Source organism: Physeter macrocephalus, chromosome 15, assembly GCF_002837175.3.
Source record: "Physeter macrocephalus isolate SW-GA chromosome 15, ASM283717v5, whole genome shotgun sequence".
Taxonomy (NCBI): domain Eukaryota; kingdom Metazoa; phylum Chordata; class Mammalia; order Artiodactyla; family Physeteridae; genus Physeter; species Physeter macrocephalus.
The window spans coordinates 35787883-35806710 of record NC_041228.1 but is presented as its reverse complement, the minus strand read 5'-3'; the positions used below and the strand labels follow the sequence as shown (position 1 = coordinate 35806710).

The 18828-nt window shown below is 45.6% G+C and overlaps 1 protein-coding gene across 1 annotated transcript in view; it reads right to left on the bottom strand.

The window, feature by feature from the left end:
• The window catches only part of SNX31 (sorting nexin 31), a 63363-nt gene that overhangs the window by 26004 nt on the left and 18531 nt on the right, over positions 1 to 18828 (bottom strand). The window contains exons 5-8 of the mRNA XM_007104855.1: positions 11201 to 11311; positions 6763 to 6853; positions 5697 to 5784; positions 2404 to 2473 (exon numbers count right to left, since the gene is read on the bottom strand). Of these exons, the coding sequence (XP_007104917.1) occupies positions 2404 to 2473; positions 5697 to 5784; positions 6763 to 6853; positions 11201 to 11311 (360 nt within the window). The remainder of the gene's footprint in view (positions 1 to 2403; positions 2474 to 5696; positions 5785 to 6762; positions 6854 to 11200; positions 11312 to 18828) is intronic.

Below are 18828 nucleotides of genomic sequence, written 5' to 3'. Positions count from 1 at the left end.
AACGATGCTCTATTTTGTCAAACTGATGATTCCATTGATTTTACAATACGATGGTCTTGTGTGACACTAAGAAAAAACACTGCCAATTGAATTATAACACAGTGCCACGTGGCAGTCCTGTGCAGTGCATGAACTGCTCATGCCAGTCTCTCCCGGCTGGTAATTGCTTTCATTTCTTCTGAGGCATGTGGCAATTTCTCTCACCTTCAGCAGCACTGCTCAGCCTGTGTTAGGCAGTTCTTTTGCTTAATCTTAATATAAAATGGAGCAGTTTCCTCTCTCTTGGAACATAAAGCATCTGGTTGTTGCTTTGCGAGAAAATGTGAAACATGGAACTGTGGTCATTTCTTCAAAGATGAACATTTGCTTTTCCAGTATAAAAGGGAACCCTGACACCCACTCTTTGCCTCTCTGTGTAAGCAATAACTCCCATTCCATGCAGAATCATACTCTATGAAGTAAGTTTAAATGACAATTAGGCTCAACACATATGTCAACAACACACCTAATCCAACTAAAGGGAAAACAGTATGAACAGCTATGTATCAGTTAGCTATTGCTGCATAACAAACCACTCCAAAATGAAGACTTGCTTAAAATAATCCAATTAAAGCAATGTAATTGCTTAAAACAAACCAGAAGTCACCTAAGGAAGTAAGTGCTTTTCTTCTTCTATGCTCTTTTGTAAACCAAAGCATCAAAATCCACCCTTTCACTTTTTTGCTACAACCAAAGTACTGCAGGAGGTTCTATCAATGTTTCCTTGTCCCCTTGCAAAGCTCATTAAAAGTAATGTCTGACCCGACACTTCTCCCCTCTCTTTAATTTTACCTCCTTAGTTTATGAAAAGCCACAGAGTACAGCAGCTTAGAACCGCACTACATAAAAGCCACCTGCAAATGTGTTAAATCCCTTTTCTAAATCCTCCACGTCTAAGCCTACTCAATCCTTTGTCAGCAAACGTTATTTTTTCTTTTTCTTAAAAATGCAGATGGTACCAACTGCCTGACAGAATTATTATGAAGCTTAAAGGAAATAATGCATTTAAAACAGTTAGTACTATGAGGGGCCCCCCAGGAGGCTTCATGCTAAGGTCATGCTGGGAATAGTTCTAGTTTCTGGAGATACAGCAGTGAACAAAACAAATTCCCGATTTCATGGAGAAATCATTCTAGTAGGGACAGAGACAGTAAACAAAAATGTTATATACAGTGAAATGGTGGAAATGCTAAGGAGAAGATAAAGCAAGTACGTCAGGATGTGGGGTTTAGTCTGAGGGAATAGAAAACCGTGGGAGGGTTTGAACAGGCCAGGAATTTGACCCACCATTCTGCTGCTTGAGAACAAACTGAGGGATAACCTCATGGAACACCTTAAAAGAAGTTTCCAAACCTCCCTCCCACAACTGGAGAGGCAGGCCTGGGAAAGGATCAGGCCTCCGAAGATGCTGCCTCATGAGGGTGAAGAGTGGCGGGGAGCTGGGGAAGCAGGCGGGAGCTGAGATGGGGGTAACCAGTGGTGCATCACAAAAGCAGCCTCTGCTGACCACGGCTGAGCGGAGCCTTCACCACATTAAGTCGGGCAAGGAGAGGAGGCCAAACTCTAAATTTACTTTTCTGGAGACTGAGGGGCAGGGGTAAGGCAGGACCGACTACATAATTTGCAGGGCCTAGTACGAAATGAAAATGCAGGGTCCCTTGTTAAAAAATTAAGAATTTCAAGATGTGACAGCAGAGCATTCAACAAGCCTGGGGCCGTCTGAGCACGGAAGGCAGGGGGCAGTGCAGCCCCACAGGCCACTTGCCCATGAGGCTGGCCCCGGGGACGGCTATGCTACTTGTTGGTTTAGGGAAAAAGAAGATTATGCTAAAGCGAGATTTAGGGACCATGCGTGACTTTAAATTAGCAGGGATATCCTTTCCGGGCTCATGTAAATTAGCCTAGGTGATGGAGTATCAGCTGCCAATTCAGAGAGATTGTTAGAATGGGGTAGAATTCTTTTCCCTCTAAACTCTACTTCTTTAAAAATATTTATCTATTTATCTATTTATATTCTATTTATTTAGTTACTGTGGTTAAAAATATACATAACATTTATCTTTCCAACCATCTTTAGGTTTACATTTCAGTGGCACTAAAAACACTGACAATGTTGTGTAACCATCACCACTCTCTAAACCTAAAACTTTTTCATCATCCCTAGCAAAAATTCTATACCCATTAAACAATAACTCCTCCCCTCCTCCCAGCCCCGTGTAACCTCTATCCTACTTTCTGTTTATATGAATTTGCCTCTTCTGGGTATGGAGGTAGAATTCTGAACTGCCACACGTGTTCTGTAATGGTTTCAAACTCAAAAGGCCTGTAGTATCTGGTGTTCTGATAGCTCTTGGTTTGCCTCACCTGCATGTAGATCAACTCTACAGCTGCTCTGCAGTCCATCAGCCTGGAGTCGAGGGATGGGTCCAGGTACCTGCGTGATTCAGGAGCGTTCAGTTAATTCATGACACGGCTAATGGGCACACCCGGCAGTGCATATGCTCTCTGAAGTGGTGGTCCTCGACGCTTTGAACCAAGGCCCCCCCTTCTAGCAAAGCCACAACCCTCTGCTTGCCTAGCCTTCAGCTGTCCTTCCACCTCTTCTGTTTCCTATTGTCCTTATATTGTAAGCTTACCTGGTGGGCTCTGAGAATAGAAATGCAAAAAAAAAAAAAAAAAAAAAAAGCTTGAAGGGAATATGGTACACATCACTGTTCACACCCAGCTCCCCTCTTGGCCACCGAGTCTTCACGCCCTCTCCCCACCCGCAATTCCTGGCATAACGATCTGCCCTGTACCCACATCTATATCACTGCCCGGTACCCAGGCCACGCCATCTCTTGCCTGAGCTGCTCCGGTGACCTCCTCACCAGACTTTCTGCCTTGGTTGTGTCCCCTCAGTCCCACACTCCACATTCTAACTGGAGTGGTCTTTCCCAAGTAACTTTTCAGACTCTCATAGTCCCAGGAGTTAGAGCATTTATCCTGGTTGCTCCCAAGACCCCAATGTCATTGCCAGTTGCATCTCTGGCCTCTCTCCCCTCCCCCACACTCTACATTCCAACCCTGTTTTCTCTTCTCTCCCTCCACCCCGAAGACCACTCTCCTCGGCAGCCTGCTTCCCGGCCTTCCCCGCCTCTCCCACAAGCTTCACCCTCACGTGCCCCCCTCTGGTCCCTACTCCCCAAGTCTGTGTTAGCAACCCACCCATACCCTGTGCTTCCTCAGCACGCTGAGTTTATCCTGATTGCCGCTCTGATCAAGCTCATCTTGACAGGGGTGTGAAGACCCCTTAGATCGGGGCTGGGTCCTATTCAGACTTGCCCCTCTGGACCTTGGCAAAGGGACTTGCAAATAGCAGGGCCTCATGTCTGTCTAACAGCTCGAGCACCGCCAGCATGAAGTGAAGTTACAAGTACTGTGTGAGCCCAGTGGCACGCTGAGAACCGACAGAAACCATCAGCAGAGGGCGCCCCAGTCGGAAGGCACAGGTGGGCAGAATCGGGGCACTCAGCAGTGGACGGGGATGAGACAGTGGGACTGGCATAGACCAGGAAAAGGATGAAAATGTTGCTTGAAGATCAGCTTCATTGTAGGGGCTGGGGAGGAGAAGCTGAAGTATTCCTCCCTGTATTCCACTTAGCCATGTCACCCCTTCTCCCCAGGTGCCCTGTGTGGCAGAGAATAGCAACTGTTGCGCCAGAGTTGGAGAAGTCCCAGACCCACCCCAGACTGGGGCCCTGCGTTTGGTGAGATGCACCAGGGAATTCACAGACAGAGAAAAATCCCTAAAACTTGACTAGGTCTCACGGCGAGGCGTCACCAGCTGAGAATCCCACAGCTAGTGTTAGTCGAGCGAGCCTCCCTGCTCCAACCCAATAAGACCTCACTCTGGACAGAGGGCCAGGCGCCTGCGGGATCCTCTCTCCAGGCTCTCCCCTTCCAGTGACCTCCTCCTCAGCTCTAACAGCTGAAGTGGGACCTCCTTTCCTCCCAGTCCCCAGGAGCAAAGGTAATCTGCCCGGATCTGACATACAGGCTGGTGAGGGGGTAGACATTTTGTCTTGCACTTATGATCCAGAAGTCATCTATTTAATGAAGACATAGGCAAAGCCCAATTTCCGGTTCAAGCTTCGAGGTGAGGGACAGAATCTTCATCTCTTCTTTGATCTCAAGTTCTCTGGAGAGTCCATGGACAAAACAGTCTAAGCCCCAGGGATTTGGGGGGTAGTGGTGGTTACTATTATCATCATTATTATCATCAATATAACAATAATAAACATGACCAAAATTTATTGAGCATATAGGATTACTTCCTTGAACTCTCACTATAATCCTGTGAGATAGACCCTATTATTATTATTTCCCATTTTACAGATAAAGAAACTGAGGCTTAGAGAGCTTGAATAACTTGACTAAAGTTCAGCTAAACCCTGCGATTCACATACTCAGATCCCAGGAACAACTATGCTTAGCCACCTGTTATTATGGGCAGCTTCCAGAAGAATAACTACTCTCTAAACTCTCAGACAGAACTACAGCCTTTTCCCCTTCTCAGGGCTCCATGCCATAGGTTTTGACCGTTTCTCAGAATACTTCTGAATAGCAGTATATGAACTTCTAGCCTTGCTGGGAATCTTCTTCCAAAATTCAAAGCCACAGCCTGGAGCTCCAGCAAGGCATCACAAGGTCAAGATATCTACTATTCCTCGATGTCAAAATGCCTTTCTTTAAAAACTACTGTGTTCAGATTACAGATTAACTGGGCTGGGCGAGAGTGAGCCAAAGAAGCAATCCAATACAGCCACAGTAATAAACATTGGGAATTACAGATTAATTTCCCCCATTCTCCCATTGTTATTTTGTTTGTTCTTCAGAGGACCTCTTGTTTCTGCAAGAAATAAAAGTATTTTCTGCAACAATACTGCAGATTTTTTTCCTAGATTGTGTCCTATCAACCTAGGAAAATATGTCTGGCTCTAGTAAATAAGCATGTATTGTTGGAATCCTTTAGGAATATAAGCCAAATACGTAGAGTTCAAATTCACTGTGGGGGAATTCCCTGGGGGTCCAGTGGTTAGACTCTGCATTTTCACCGCTGAGGTGGGGTAAGTTCAATCCTTGGTCAGGGAACTAGGATCCCGCAAGCTGTGCGGCATGGCAAAAAAAAAAAAAAAAAAAAAAAAAAAAATTCACTGCGAATCGGCGGAGTCCACTCTTTGCCTTCAGGGAATACCACAGTTCAACAGATAAATCAGACTTGCTTGTAATCATCAACAAAGTCCTTCAATTAAATACAGTCAGTCATCTATTCCAAAGCAAACACACGACCTATAATTCCTCACCATTACCTGCTTCAATCCCCAATATCCCCTCACCCACAGCCTTACCTTCATGGCTGCCATCCTCATGATAATATCCCTCAAGTTTTTAACTTGAGACCAGTGAAAGTCATCCTCGACGTCCTATTCTTTAGGACAAATGTTCTGGTTCATTCCCTCCTTTCTCTTCTTCTTTGCTTTCCTGGACCTTCCCCAAGCTCCTGAGCTCCCTGGAGCTGTCAGACTGTGAGCTGGATGTGGGAGATTCTGACAAGCTCTGATCTGCAAAGCTAAGATATCCTGAGATACCTTCCGTCACAATAAATGCTTACTCACCACTTCCTGAGTCCAACCTTGGAGTTTTCCACTTCAGAACTGCGAAGGCTAACATAAGGGAGCTCAAAGTCCACCAATTTTTTAATGACTAGAGAAAGGGAAAAGAGTCTTATTGGTTGAAACAGCACAGATAGTTTTCATACAGTGCAGTGCTTTAAAATGATAAAATAGAGCATTACTATTGGAAGAATAATGATACTGTCTTGCATTTATATGTAATTTTTAACTTTCTGAAGTTCATTAAAAAAATAAGTAGCATTTGATCCTCATAAAAGACCAATGGCTTGAGTAGGGGACATTTTCACTGTGATAGAGATGAAGAAACTGGGGTCCAGAGAGGTCCAGTGCCTTCACCAGCACACCACAGCTCCTGGTGGCCAAGCTAACTTCCACCTCCAAATCACCTCCCCACAGCTTCTGAGGACATATGTAAACTACTCAGAGGCAACTGATACCATCTCACAACAAAAAAAGTTGTAATATCTAGAAATGCACTGTAGAGAAAAGCAAAAGCTGTATGAAACAATGTCATTGGTCACTATCTCACTGCATGTATATTTTTTAAAGAACCTAAGAACTTATTTATATCATCCACATTTCATAGCAAATATTCCTTAACAAGGAGATATTCCTTAACAAGGAGATATTCCTTAACAAGGTCTGATGGGATCTGCTGATGCCCGGAGTCCAGCACTCCAGCCACAAGGGGGTTGTGGTGTGGCTGGAGACCAGCCCCCAGTGTGCAGGGATAAAGGTGCACCAGACGGCAGCACTGGGGCTCAGGAGGCACAAGAGGAAGTGTGGTTACTGGAGAGAACTGATGTCTTGCTCCTGACCACGCTGCCTCTCTGGAGCCGCTCACCCCCAGCTCACCTGGAACAAAGGCACAGCCCCCCATCCCCAAATGTCCGGTTCAGGGGCCGAGAGTCGTAGTAGAAACCACACACTGGGGCGTTCCCCTGGGGGGTGACTGGCCCCTCAGCTGCAACCCCACATCTCCTGGCTGAATGCCTGCCCACACCTGCCCACCCCATCTCAGGCTGCCTGCATTTCCTTCTCTCCTTACCAGACAGCTTGCCCTCTTTGTAAGACCGAATGAGAAATAGTCCAAAGTATCCCAGCAGCTCCTGACACAGTCCAATTTTGTGCGATACCACCTTTAACCAAAGAGGAGAAAGAGGAGGGAAAAGTTAGGAGTGTCTGCCTGTAAATATCAATAAAAAGAGCTTTAAGGGGCCAGTGGATATTAAGAGAAATTTTTCCCGAATCTAAAAATGGTATATACTGATTTTAGAAAATTCAGAAATGTTAAAAAATTACAGTGAAAAAAAAAAAAAATCAGTCCCCCCAACAGTGGACATGAGCTGGCCCCAGCTGAGACTGGTTTGTCCCATCTGGGATAAGGACTCGTCTCCCGTATTGGTTTGGTCTCTATTGTCCACTGGAGGGCTGTAGCCATTCTCCAGGATCATCAGCCCTTCTGTTATACCTGCCCCTGGGGCCCACACTCCAATTTACCTACCCTGGGGGCTGGATTACCAGATATTGGGAAAAGGGATGTTCCCCACCATTGGCTGGCATATAACAGTATACAGGCTAATGTCCGCCTATGACACTCCAGGCCTGCTTCTCTCTGATGTCTTTTGTGATGCTCAAGTCTAATTTATGTGGCTTTTGCTCAGTGAAACCTCAGATCCCGGGCACAGGCTGCCCTCATTTCATATTCCTCTTTGACCTTTACCTCAAACAGCTTTCATTTCAACACCAGTGTTTTCGTTTTTACCAACTGGTCATGAGACTGTAACCTCGAAACATTTCACATCCATTCACCCTCCCTTAGTAGGAATATTCATGCTTCCACAGGCTCTTTTCCTCTCCGCTCGGCCAGCCCACCCCCTCTTCAAGGCTGGGTTCCTGGGTGATTTCTTTGCATGCCTAGTCTGAATTCGCTAGATCACCTCTGCAACCCTCTGCGCGGGGGTCCACCTGTACGGCTCTGTGCGTGAGCTGACCCTTTGACCGTGGCTCCAAGTTCTCAAGGTGGCAGGTGTACCAGGCTCAGAGGGGTACTTTCTTGTCCGAGGTCTGTAAATTACCTTGGGAGACAGTCTGATTAGGTGGATGGTATGAATAGGTGTTCTCAGTATAGCTCTGAAAATAAAGAAGAGCCTGGGAACTGTTCACAACTTTTACTCAATGTTTATCCCCATTCTCCTTCTTTCTACCTTACTCTCTTCCCCATGCCCTTGCAAAACAAAAACAAAAACAAAACAAAGCAAAACCCTGAACCAAAACACAGGGCACCTCCGTGGGGGGGGGCTGAGTGTGCACCAGTGGTAACAGATTGCCAAGTCATCCTCTCCTAGAGTAAATATGAACCCATGCCCACTCAAATTAGATTTCTCTCTTCTCTGACTCATTCAGTGAAAACAGCAAGCTTACATGCCAGGGAAGATAGAGGAGTGGGAACGGAGACACTTTCTATAATTTATAAAGACATAAATACAGACACCTTTCGAGGAGGAGAAAGCAGCACAAAAAGAGACACAATAGTATTTCCTTCTTAGCAAATGTTAATGATGCTTCAAAACACAAACACTACCAATAAAACTACCTCAGCACAAATGCCTAGAAAGCAAAAGAGAGATTTTAGTTTGTTGCTGGTCCTTAAAGAGCCCATCAGGATGGCCGGAGAAGCAAAGTGAGCGTGGTGACAAGTATGCGTGAGAAGATACGGACAATAATTTTTAATTACAAAATGTACGTTACATTTTTTATGTCAGCTAGAGAATTTCCCAGCCCCTGGAAGAGAATTCACATCTGTGCCTGGCCAAGTGCTCGCTTTACCTTATACAGAAACTCCTTTACTTCATTTTACCTCCAGTGCTAATGATGTCCGCTATATGGATGTGAATTTCTCACGAGCCAATGCGATGGAAGAGGGGAAGTACATTTTTCTGAGGTTAATGTACCTCATTCAACTTCTGCTATCAGTTACAAGGGGAACTGGACAAAACGAGTGGCACTGCGGAACCCTAGACTTACTGCCCTACTCAATACTTATTCAGCACTCCCTCTAACATCATACTAACAATGATAAAGAACCATGCTCACCACTGCTGACGGATTGTGAGCTATTGCTATAATTACTTAGACATCATTTCAAAAAATTAAATAACTTACCCAAACTCACATGTAGCAGCTCTGTAATTTGACTCTGGGACTTGTCCTAACCCCAGCAGATAGGAGACCCCATACTCCCACCAGCAGCCAACTTCAGCTATAGTTATGTCTAGTTTGGCCAGCGAGCCCAGTGTGTGTAAAACATGTCAATAATGGTGTCCTTGGGCAGGGTAGCGGCTCTCCGGTTCTCTGAAGGCCCAACCATTTCCAAATGAGCTTATATCCTACAGCTGCCCCCCTGACTTACCTGCCTGGCCACAGAGTATCTGAGTTTGTGGTCCCTATCTTCACTATTTCTGTCTTCTCCTCTTTCTATTATGTGTCTGTCTCCCACTTTGTAAGTCCTAGGAGGGCAATTTAGGGAACTGTGTTTTGTGTTTTGGGGTCTCTTGGTATAAATCCACTCAAGTGTTAAGCATCAAGGGCCCTTGATAATTTCTAGAAAGATCATTCTAGAAATCAGTACAGATTAGCAAGACTGGAAGCAGGGAGATAGTTTGGGAGCAGCTAGGGCCACGGGGATGAAGAGGAGAGAGACTTGGGATGTAGTGTCAGTAGGATTTGGGGGGTGAAGGAGGAGGACCCAGGGTAACTTCTCAACAGGTGGCCTCAGCAACCAGGTGGCTGCTGATCCTGTGCAACCAGGTCACAATCCAGGAGCCAAGAAAAGGGTGTATGTAGTGACTTTAGTAGGAAGAAAGGTGCAAAATAATCATTCTGGGAAGGGGAGCCATAATGCAGGAGGAAGGTCCCACAGTCTCAGGTAGAGGCAGGCTCAAGAGCTGGGAGCCCAGCAAGGGACCACTTCCGGTCATCGGCTCAGAAGGGGGCAGACACCAGGACCCTAGCACAAGAAATTTCCATCCTTGGAAAGGTCCTAGAAACTTTCCGACTTCCTCCTGTTTATAACTTCTTATTCTCCCTTGAATATTTCTCAGGAGGATTAAAATTTGTGAAAGAATTTCAATCTAAATGGAACCGGAGGATATAAGATGGAAAGCCCCACAAGTGTGCCTCAGGAAGACAAGACTTAAGGACTGAGAGGCTGATTTCCCGTAAATGCCTAATTCATAGAAAACAGATAATATTGGAATTTTCTTAAATGATAGGGAGTTAGTCCGGGGTTGCCTCATATCAGCCTTGGGAAATTTTGCTCATGGTTTCCAGAGACCCAAACAAGATATGACCCAGGTCAGGTTGGTCTCACAAAATAAGTGGAATTGAGCTTTGTTTGTGTGACCGGACCGGTTTTGTCTGCTGGGGGAATTTTCAAATCTGGTCTCCGTTTGTTTTGATTTTAGTAGACTCTAACTGAACTCTCCCCTCTTTACATTCCCGGCCCATAAATAAAGCCTCCCCCAAACCCCCAGCGGACACGCCGGCAGCCTTTCCAGCTTTCATATCCCCAGCTGCAATTCCTCTGCTATTCCTGAACTCATCTTCTTGACAATTTTGAGCTGCCTCATTTTACCTTTTTATATAAGCTGACAAACTAAAACCCTCCAAAGGCAAGGGACCTGGGAGCTGGCCCTAGAGCAGTGTGTGGGTGTGAGAAGACAGAGTCCTTTCTGAAGCCCAGCTCGAGGAAGGAAGGGCCTCAGGGACAGAGCTGGTAATGGCTGCATCTGGAGAAGGAAGGATGCTTTCTGGGTCTTGTCCTCTGAGTCCTCAGAGAACCGACCAGAACTCAGTTCTGGCCCTGTGGACCCAGAATTAGAAGTGCTGGGCATTGGTTTCAGGGGTTTTCCCCTGTGAGGGAGGATGGACCACTCTTTCTGGCTTTGAGAGCCCCACTGTCAGTCTCTGCCAGAAGCTGTCACCAGCCCACCTGGGTAGTCTCATCTGGGCTCCACCCTCCTTCCTGCTCCCAAGTAGGGACATTCCATAATAAAGCACTTGGCATATTTGCAGGGCACAGCCCTGGCTGAGTTCCAGAGGACCAACAGCAGCCTTAGCAAGGACCTGGAAAGTTGATGCCCACAGAGCGGGGGCGGGTGGGGACCAAAGAGACCCTGGGGATATTGGCTGTAGCTGAGATTCCTCCATCAGTCCAGAGGACCAACAGCAGCCTTAGCAAGGACCTGGAAAGTTGATGCCCACAGAGCGGGGGCGGGGGGGGGGACCAAAGAGACCCTGGGGATTGGCTGTAGCTGAGATTCCTCCATCAGTCTGTCAGAAAAAGCCAGCATCTCTACAGATAAGTTATCCAGAGTAAAATGATAGGCAGGAAGCTTCTGGAAGGTAACCGTAACCTAGTCCCTGCCTTCAAACAGAATGATTCCTAAATTCAGTTCTGGGGCTGGAATTTGGATAGAATTTACCTCTAGGACTCTTTCGGCAGTATCTGATGTTAGAATTTCGACTTTAATGCTCCTTCCATCGGGCAGAAATATATCCAGAGACGCTTTCTTGGTAGTGATGCTAAATGTGTCCTGTAAGCAAAAGGCAGCACAATAAGCGTTGGCACCCTTCCGTGGGGCACATCCATGCAGGAGACAGTCATCTTCCTCTCTGTGGGCCCTTGGGGCATACAGTATCCAAAGCAAATGAAAGCCAAGTGCAGAGATTTGGGGGACTGGTTTTGGGGGTGGGGTGGGGGTGAGGAGAGGGTGGAGAGGCGCTCAGGCAAAGCAATGACACGCAGCTTGAATAATTTCCAAATAAACAAGGCATCTGTCTTAGGAAAAAAGCTTTTGAGAAAATCATCCACGTGACTCTTGGTCACCCCAGATTTTAACTCTCATATTGAATATTGCCAGGCGCCCCTAAAAGTTTGTAATACGCGCTCATTTATGGTTCTGCTGCAGCAAAACTCTGAAGCTGCAAACTTTGAGGCCTGTGTGGGGACCAGGTCTCTATCTGGTGAATGGGCACCCAGCTAAGGGGCCAACACCCTAGCTCAGCACAGCCCTGCCTGCACTTTCGCATTCTGGCCTTCTGTGAGGGGATGCGTGTGTGCCAGAGGGGACTTCGAATCCGGGGACCTGTGAACCTCTCGGATGGAGCATTCTAGGATGTCAGAGACATGCTAGAGACAGGGGAAGCCCATCCGAGTTCAGGAAAGCGCGAGACTGAGGTTGGCACTCAGTTACCATAGAGGGAGTGACCCTGGCGGGGAGGCAGGGCCAGTGGCTGCCCACAGGGGCCTCCAGGGCAGCTGCATCTGGGGGTGGCTGTTCTCAGTGCCTCTGGATGGGACCCTGTCAGTCCACAGAGCTGCTGGTCTCTGGGAGGCTGATCCTGGTCACGGTGTTCTCATCTCAGGTTCCACGAAGGACTAAACCCTGACGCAGCCACTGCATGCAATGCGTTCACTTCTCTCCTAGGCATTTAGAATGGCACTAGTGATGTGTCATCCTTGGGAGAAATGAGAAAAGAGCCATTCAAATCATTTTCTATGTTCTGAGCCTGCTATATAAGCCAGAATATTAATAATTAGCAACACAGTGTGTGGGGATGGGGGCGGGGGGATGGGGGGAGAGGCAGTATCTCTTTGCAGTGACCAGAAAATTTACACCCAGGTCACCTCCTTCCTGGTATCGGTTTGGGGGAGGGAAGATCCTGATGATTGATGAGAAGATTATTGGGGGATCACGGGGTTGGGGCTCAGGTCAGCTGACCAGGTGAGACCCCTTTCCCCTCAACAGGCAGCACCTTGTCCTCCTGAGCCCTCCTGACCACCCCCTGCCATTCACAGACACAGCGGATTAGGCACCAGGCTTTGTAGGGAACCGGGAAATCCAACAACCCAATCGCACAGCCCAGGTACCTCAAAAGGTCCATCATGTTAGTGACAGGCTTATTTTTTCCTAATTGTGTTATCCAAGGGCAAGCTTTGACTTTACGTCTTAACCACGCCTGTCCTGAACCCACTTACTTACAATCACTAAATGTCTATGATTCTGAACCTAAGTACTTTAGAAGAGAAATGCTGCTGTTTCCCAAATTCAAAGGGTTCGTCCACAAAACCAGCAGTTTGTGAATGTGTTATATCTACATATACAGGCAACTTGTAGAGATAGCATCTCATTTATGAGTAAATATAATATCTATGTATTTATTACATACAAATATATTGTTAGATCACGATACTGATAATTGTGCTCTGTGCTAACTGCTTCACATATATTGATAGTAGCACATGTAATTCTCATAACAACTCCATGAGGGATATACACTTATTAAGCCCCCTTTTTCAGATGAAGTACATGTCTACAAAGGTTAAATTACTCCTCCAGGACATACTGCTAGTTGCTGGCAGACGTAGGATTCAAGGCCAGCTCCTCACGACTCTACAGCCTGGGCTTAACTAGGTGGGACTTATCTCCTGGCTGGTCCAGCATTGCCTTGGAGTGAATGTTTGTGTCCCTCCTGTCCCATTCATATGTAAGCCCTAACCTCCAATGTGATGGTATTTGCAGATGGGGCCTTTGGGAAGTGATTAGGGTTAAGTGTCCCTCATGATGGGATTAGTTTCCGTGTAGGAAGAGACACCACAGAGCTTGCTCTCTCTGCACACACGCACAAAGAAGAAATTTATTTCTCACAGTTTTAGGAATTTCTGTTCTTTAAGATTCCCAGTTATGGCAGCCCGAGCAGACTAAGGTATCATAACAATCATAGCGCTCCTTCCACTCTCAAAAGTGTCCGAGTTTGGATAAGGTATATGGCTGCCATGTTACTACCATAGTACCAGCATAAGGGACCATGTTATGCTGCCCCCTCCATGTACAGTAAGTGTCTGTCTGCCTGAGTGAATCTGCCACTTATTGATCACTGTGTTGGTCACTTTTCAAACAGTCCTGTGGCTTCTCCCTGTCAGTACTAGCCTCCAAATCAGCAGATGCTAAACCAACCACCTGCCAGGTTTTCCCTTCAAGCATCCAGTGCTGGGACAACCCACCTCCTGGGATCCTGTGAAAATCACTCCAAGCCCTCCCAGAGCATGTCAGGGGCACCAGTTTCCCACCTCCATAGCACAGGCCCTGAGCTCTCCCTACACAACCTCAGCCATACTTTCTTCACTTCTACCTTCCTGGGAGAATTCTGGCAGATTTCCCCACTTCCCCTGCAGTTATGATAACTGATAACAGTAGCGCTCCCAAGACCCCATATCTAGCAGAGTGGTCAAGGGTCAGGGGTTTCCCCAGAGCAACTGTTGCAAATAGTCCCTTTCTAGGTATACCTTTGCCTAGGTCTTGGGTTCTTAAAGCTATTTGGCCTCACAAACACTTCTTACCTCCAAGGAAAAACACTCTTGAAATGAACGGAAAGATATCATTGCCTTTGGATATGATTTAAGGTAAAGCTACCATTAATTTGTTACTTCAGTGCAACTCCCAACTCAAACTATATTGCAGACCAACAGATATCTAAATTATATAAACAGTTAAAAAAATAGAAACGCATATCCATATTAAATTCTTCTGCAAAAGAAAAGTGAGGAAGCAGATTGCATTGGTAGAGTGGGTAAGATTATAGATGGCCCTGAAATCAGACACTTGAGGATTTTATTTAAAAAGGCAAAAGGGGGCCATGGTGGTTCTGGATCAGGCACATGGAAGGATATAAATGGAGTTATGGAAAGATTTGTCTGGCACTGTGGTGAAAATGAACTAGAGGAGGGACTGGACGATGTGGGAGACTTGAGGGAAGTTGGAGACGGTCATCCGTGTGCGAGGTACCGAGGGACAGGGCTAGACCGTGTGCTTAAGAAACGCATGATCCACAGAGCGGACTGCTTGGTTCCAAGCCTAACTCCACCCTCATTGCATGTGACCCTGTGTAAACCTTGACAGGTGACTTCCCTTCTGTGTACTCCATTCCTTCAGCTCTAAAAGTACGGATGGCAAGAGTGGGATGCCATTCATTGCAAACACTCAAATGACAGCTTTATTGTTTCATTATTGTTAGCAGTAGGAATGATGAGGTCATTATGTACCTTTGATTTGACTTAGTGGCGACAGATAAGAAATAAAAGAGTCAAGAAAAGATTCAGGGGTGGGACTTCCCTGGTGGTCCAGTGGTTAAGACTCTGCGCTCCCAGTGCAGGGAGCCCAGGTTAGATCCCTGGTCAGGGAACTAGATCCCACATGCCGCAACTAAAGATCCCGCGTGCCGCAACTAAAGATCCCACGTGCCGCAACTAAAGATCCCACGTGCTTCAACTAAGACCCACGCAGCCAAATAAATAAATAAATAAATTTTTTAAAAAGAAAAGGAAAGGAAAGAAAAGATTCAGAGAGATGTTTTCAACACTCATATCCAATCAAGTTCTGAGTCCTGTATATTCACATCTTAAAGTATCTCTTCAATACATCTACTTCTCTTCTTCACCACCAGCACTCTAGTCCCAACTGATATGTCCTCCCCCCTAGACTCCTGCAATGGTCTCCTCATAGGTCACCTTGTTTCCATTCTTGCCCCACTCCCCTGCTCCCCACAAGGCACTCTCCACACAGCAGTCAGAGAAATATTTTTTTAAATGCAAACGTGAAAATGTACCTCTCGTGCTCCAAACTCTCTAATGTCCTTACATCATTCATGGGACACTAAAAAGAAAAACATTATTTTTCTCTACACCACTCACATCAACATTTTTGACACTAATTATGTGTTAGCACAGACCACACGGATTAAGGACTGAGTCCCACAGGTCTGCCCCTCCCTCACTTCAGAAGCCAACTGCGAGTCCAGGCCTCCCATCTGATCAACTCGCTCTAAATCTGGGATTCCCAGCACTCCTTACTTGAGTTTGATAATTTTCTAGAATAGCTTATAGAACTCAGGAAAGCTCTTTACTTACTTACTATAACCCATGTATTATAAAGGATACAACTCAGAAAGAGCCAAATGGAAGAGAAGCACAGAGCAAGAGATGTGGGTGCACCACCCTCCCAGCTCCCCTACATGTTCACCCACCCAGAAGCTCTCTCAACACCATAGTTCAGGGATTTTTTATGGAGGTTTTATCATGTAGGCATGATCAATGATCAGCTCAATTTCCAGCCCCTCTCCCAAACCTGGAAGCCAGGGGGTGGGGCTGAAAGTTCTAACCTTCCAATCATGTCTTGGTCTTTGGGGTGACCAGCCCCCATACTGAAGCTCTGTAGGGGCTCCCAGCCACCAATGATCTCATCAGCATGCAAAAAGACACCCTTAGCACTCCAGAGGTTCCAGGGGCCTTAGGAACTCTGTCAGATGCTCCTATCATCCCCATCACTCAGGAAACTGCAAGGCTTTTTGGAGCTCTGTGTCAGGAACCGGGTTCAGAGACCAAATATCTATTTCTTATTCCGTCTTGGAGACCCAACCCTTTGCCATTGGTCAGCATGAGGCAAGTCAGTTGGCAGCTGCCCTTCACTCTCCTTCCTCCTTCTCTCTAGCAATCACCCTACAGGTTGCCTCAGCCAGTGGAGCTCTGACCCCATCCGAGACAGGGAGGAGGGAAAGGAGGGTGCTCTCCTTCAGGTGGGCCTGCCAATCCTGAAGCAGAGGCCATGGCATGAAGAGGCTCTGTGACAATGAAATCAACACAGAGGAAAGCAGAGCTCGGGGTAGGGAGTGGAAAGAGTGTGCTAGCCAAGCTTCCCCAGCTTTTCAGTTAAATGAATACATTTCCCTTTTATGGTTGTCCCTTGCGATTGAAAAAGACCTGACTAATATGGAAATAGTTGAACTCCACCTTACCTATGCTAAGTATTCATTTCTTGCATGCTCTATTTTTTTTAATAAATAAATAAATTTATTTATTTTTTTATATTGGGCTGCATTGGGTTTTTGCTACTGCGTGCGGTCTTCTCATTGCGGTGGCTTCTCTTGTTGCAGAGCACAGGCTCTAGGCGCGTGGGCTTCAGTAGTTGCGGCATGCGGGCTTCAGTAGGTGTGGCTTGTGGGCTCTAGAGCGCAAGCTCAGTAGTCGTGGCGCACGGGCATGTGGTATCTTCCCGGACCAGGGATCGAACCCGTGTCCCCTGCATTGGCAGGTGGATTCTTAACTACTGCACCACCAGGGAAGCCCTGTGCTCTTGGCTTTTTTATATGTAATTTGTTTAAAGCTGGGTCAGATGGCTGCTTAGATGATAAATTCCTTCAGAGCAGGGATTATGCAGTACATTTATTTTGAAGGGTGCCCTGTGCAAACAGATATTTGAATAATCTTGGTGCCATATTTCTCAAATAATCCAAGTGAGAGGATCAAAGGAACTATGATAGTGGCATCTAAAATGGCACATTTAAAATTGATTATTTATGTACATAACCTCCCTCTTGAGCCCACCACTCCATATTTACATGACCTCAATTTGAGAAGAGAATGTTAAGATTAAAGTCTCCAATGTTCTGTTTGACACAGTGACACTGGTTTCAGTTGGGCAACCTCCTCTCCTTGGGTAACCTCCACATCAAAGGACGTACAAAGTTTAAGCGCCACCCAACTCTTTGCCATTGGTTAAAAGGAGACGTGTTGGTTGGCAACCGACCCTCAACTGCCCGCCTCTCCAGCTTGTCCTCTTGGTTGCCTCAGCTAGCGGAGTTCTGACTCTTACTCTGCTTCAAGCTTCCCCACTTTCCCCAAGACTCCAACCATATTCACCTCCTCCTTCATCCCCACCAGGTGACCTCACCTCTTATAAGTCACAGAGGAAACATCAAGAGGGGACTCAGTCTACTTCAACTCACAAACCTCAGACCTGCCTGTAGCCTTGCCCAGTCTTTCTCTCTGTCTCACATGCAGTTCAAGAGAAATCCTTTCTCCACCCAATCCCAGTTTGTGTTCAACCCTCCTTCCTCAAGGACTTGATCCCATTGATTATCAAGGCCAATCCCATCTCCTTCTCTACTGGCTACTCCCCACCAGGAGGCAGATTGACTCAAATCTCTCTCAAACATCAGAAAGACAGAGACTCTGGGTGGATCACCTCCAAGAAAAGGATCTGACTGGTCTGACCATGGGAGAAGTTCTGTTTTCAGCACTGCTATGGGTATGGATAGAGTCACATGTTTAAAAACAACTAAGCATTTTTTTTTTCTTTTAAATGATGCCATTTTTAACTCCCCCCAAAAAACCCACAAAAGTTGTTCAAGAAAGTAAAGGTAATCATAAACATTATTTGTTCAGTAGTAAGAAATATTTATGTATTATAATGATCAAAATATTGACTAAGGATTTAATTTTTTTTATTGTAATATAACAAAATTGGAGAGAAGAGGGGAATGAAAGAAGGTGATACAAGAAAGCTGAATCCTCGTCCCCCATAACAGGCAGTCAGTGGATAATGTCTTCAAATTGAAGAACAGGGGAAAGAGATGTATATCATTAACCTCTAGATATTTAAATATCTAATGAAAAAGCTAAAAGATTTGAAAGCCATTGCCTCTGGAAAGCAGGAGATGGTAATAGTATAATCCTTTCTAGCACTATTTTACTTTTAAATCCTTTTTAGCACTATTTTACTTTTAAAACTATCAGCACATTTTGCTTTGATTTAAAAAATAAACATTTTTCGAACAATATGGTAAAGAGGAGAAATAAACCATTGAAAAACCTTTGTATTATGAGATAAAAGCAAGTGAGCAACAGATAAAACATTTGGATCAAGGAGGAATTTGGCTCTATTTGTGATATTTGAATTTTACTTGTACATACATAATTTATAAAATGTAAAAGCCATACAAAAACGCAATTAGAGGAAAAAAACCAAAGTGGTGGGTTTGGATTGTAGGAAAACAAAACTTAACTCATCTTGATCTAGGGCAGATCAGGAATTAAAACACACAATTCACAGTAGTAAACGGAATGCATTTATCTTTAAGAAACCTCGAAATCCTCCAATACCATGGGCTGCCTGAACACATTTTGAAACATGTGCTAATTCTTTTCAAATCGAATGTAACACCCTGAGAAATTGTTTAATTTATCAAAGAAGCTCCATCAGTGTGCTTTATTGAT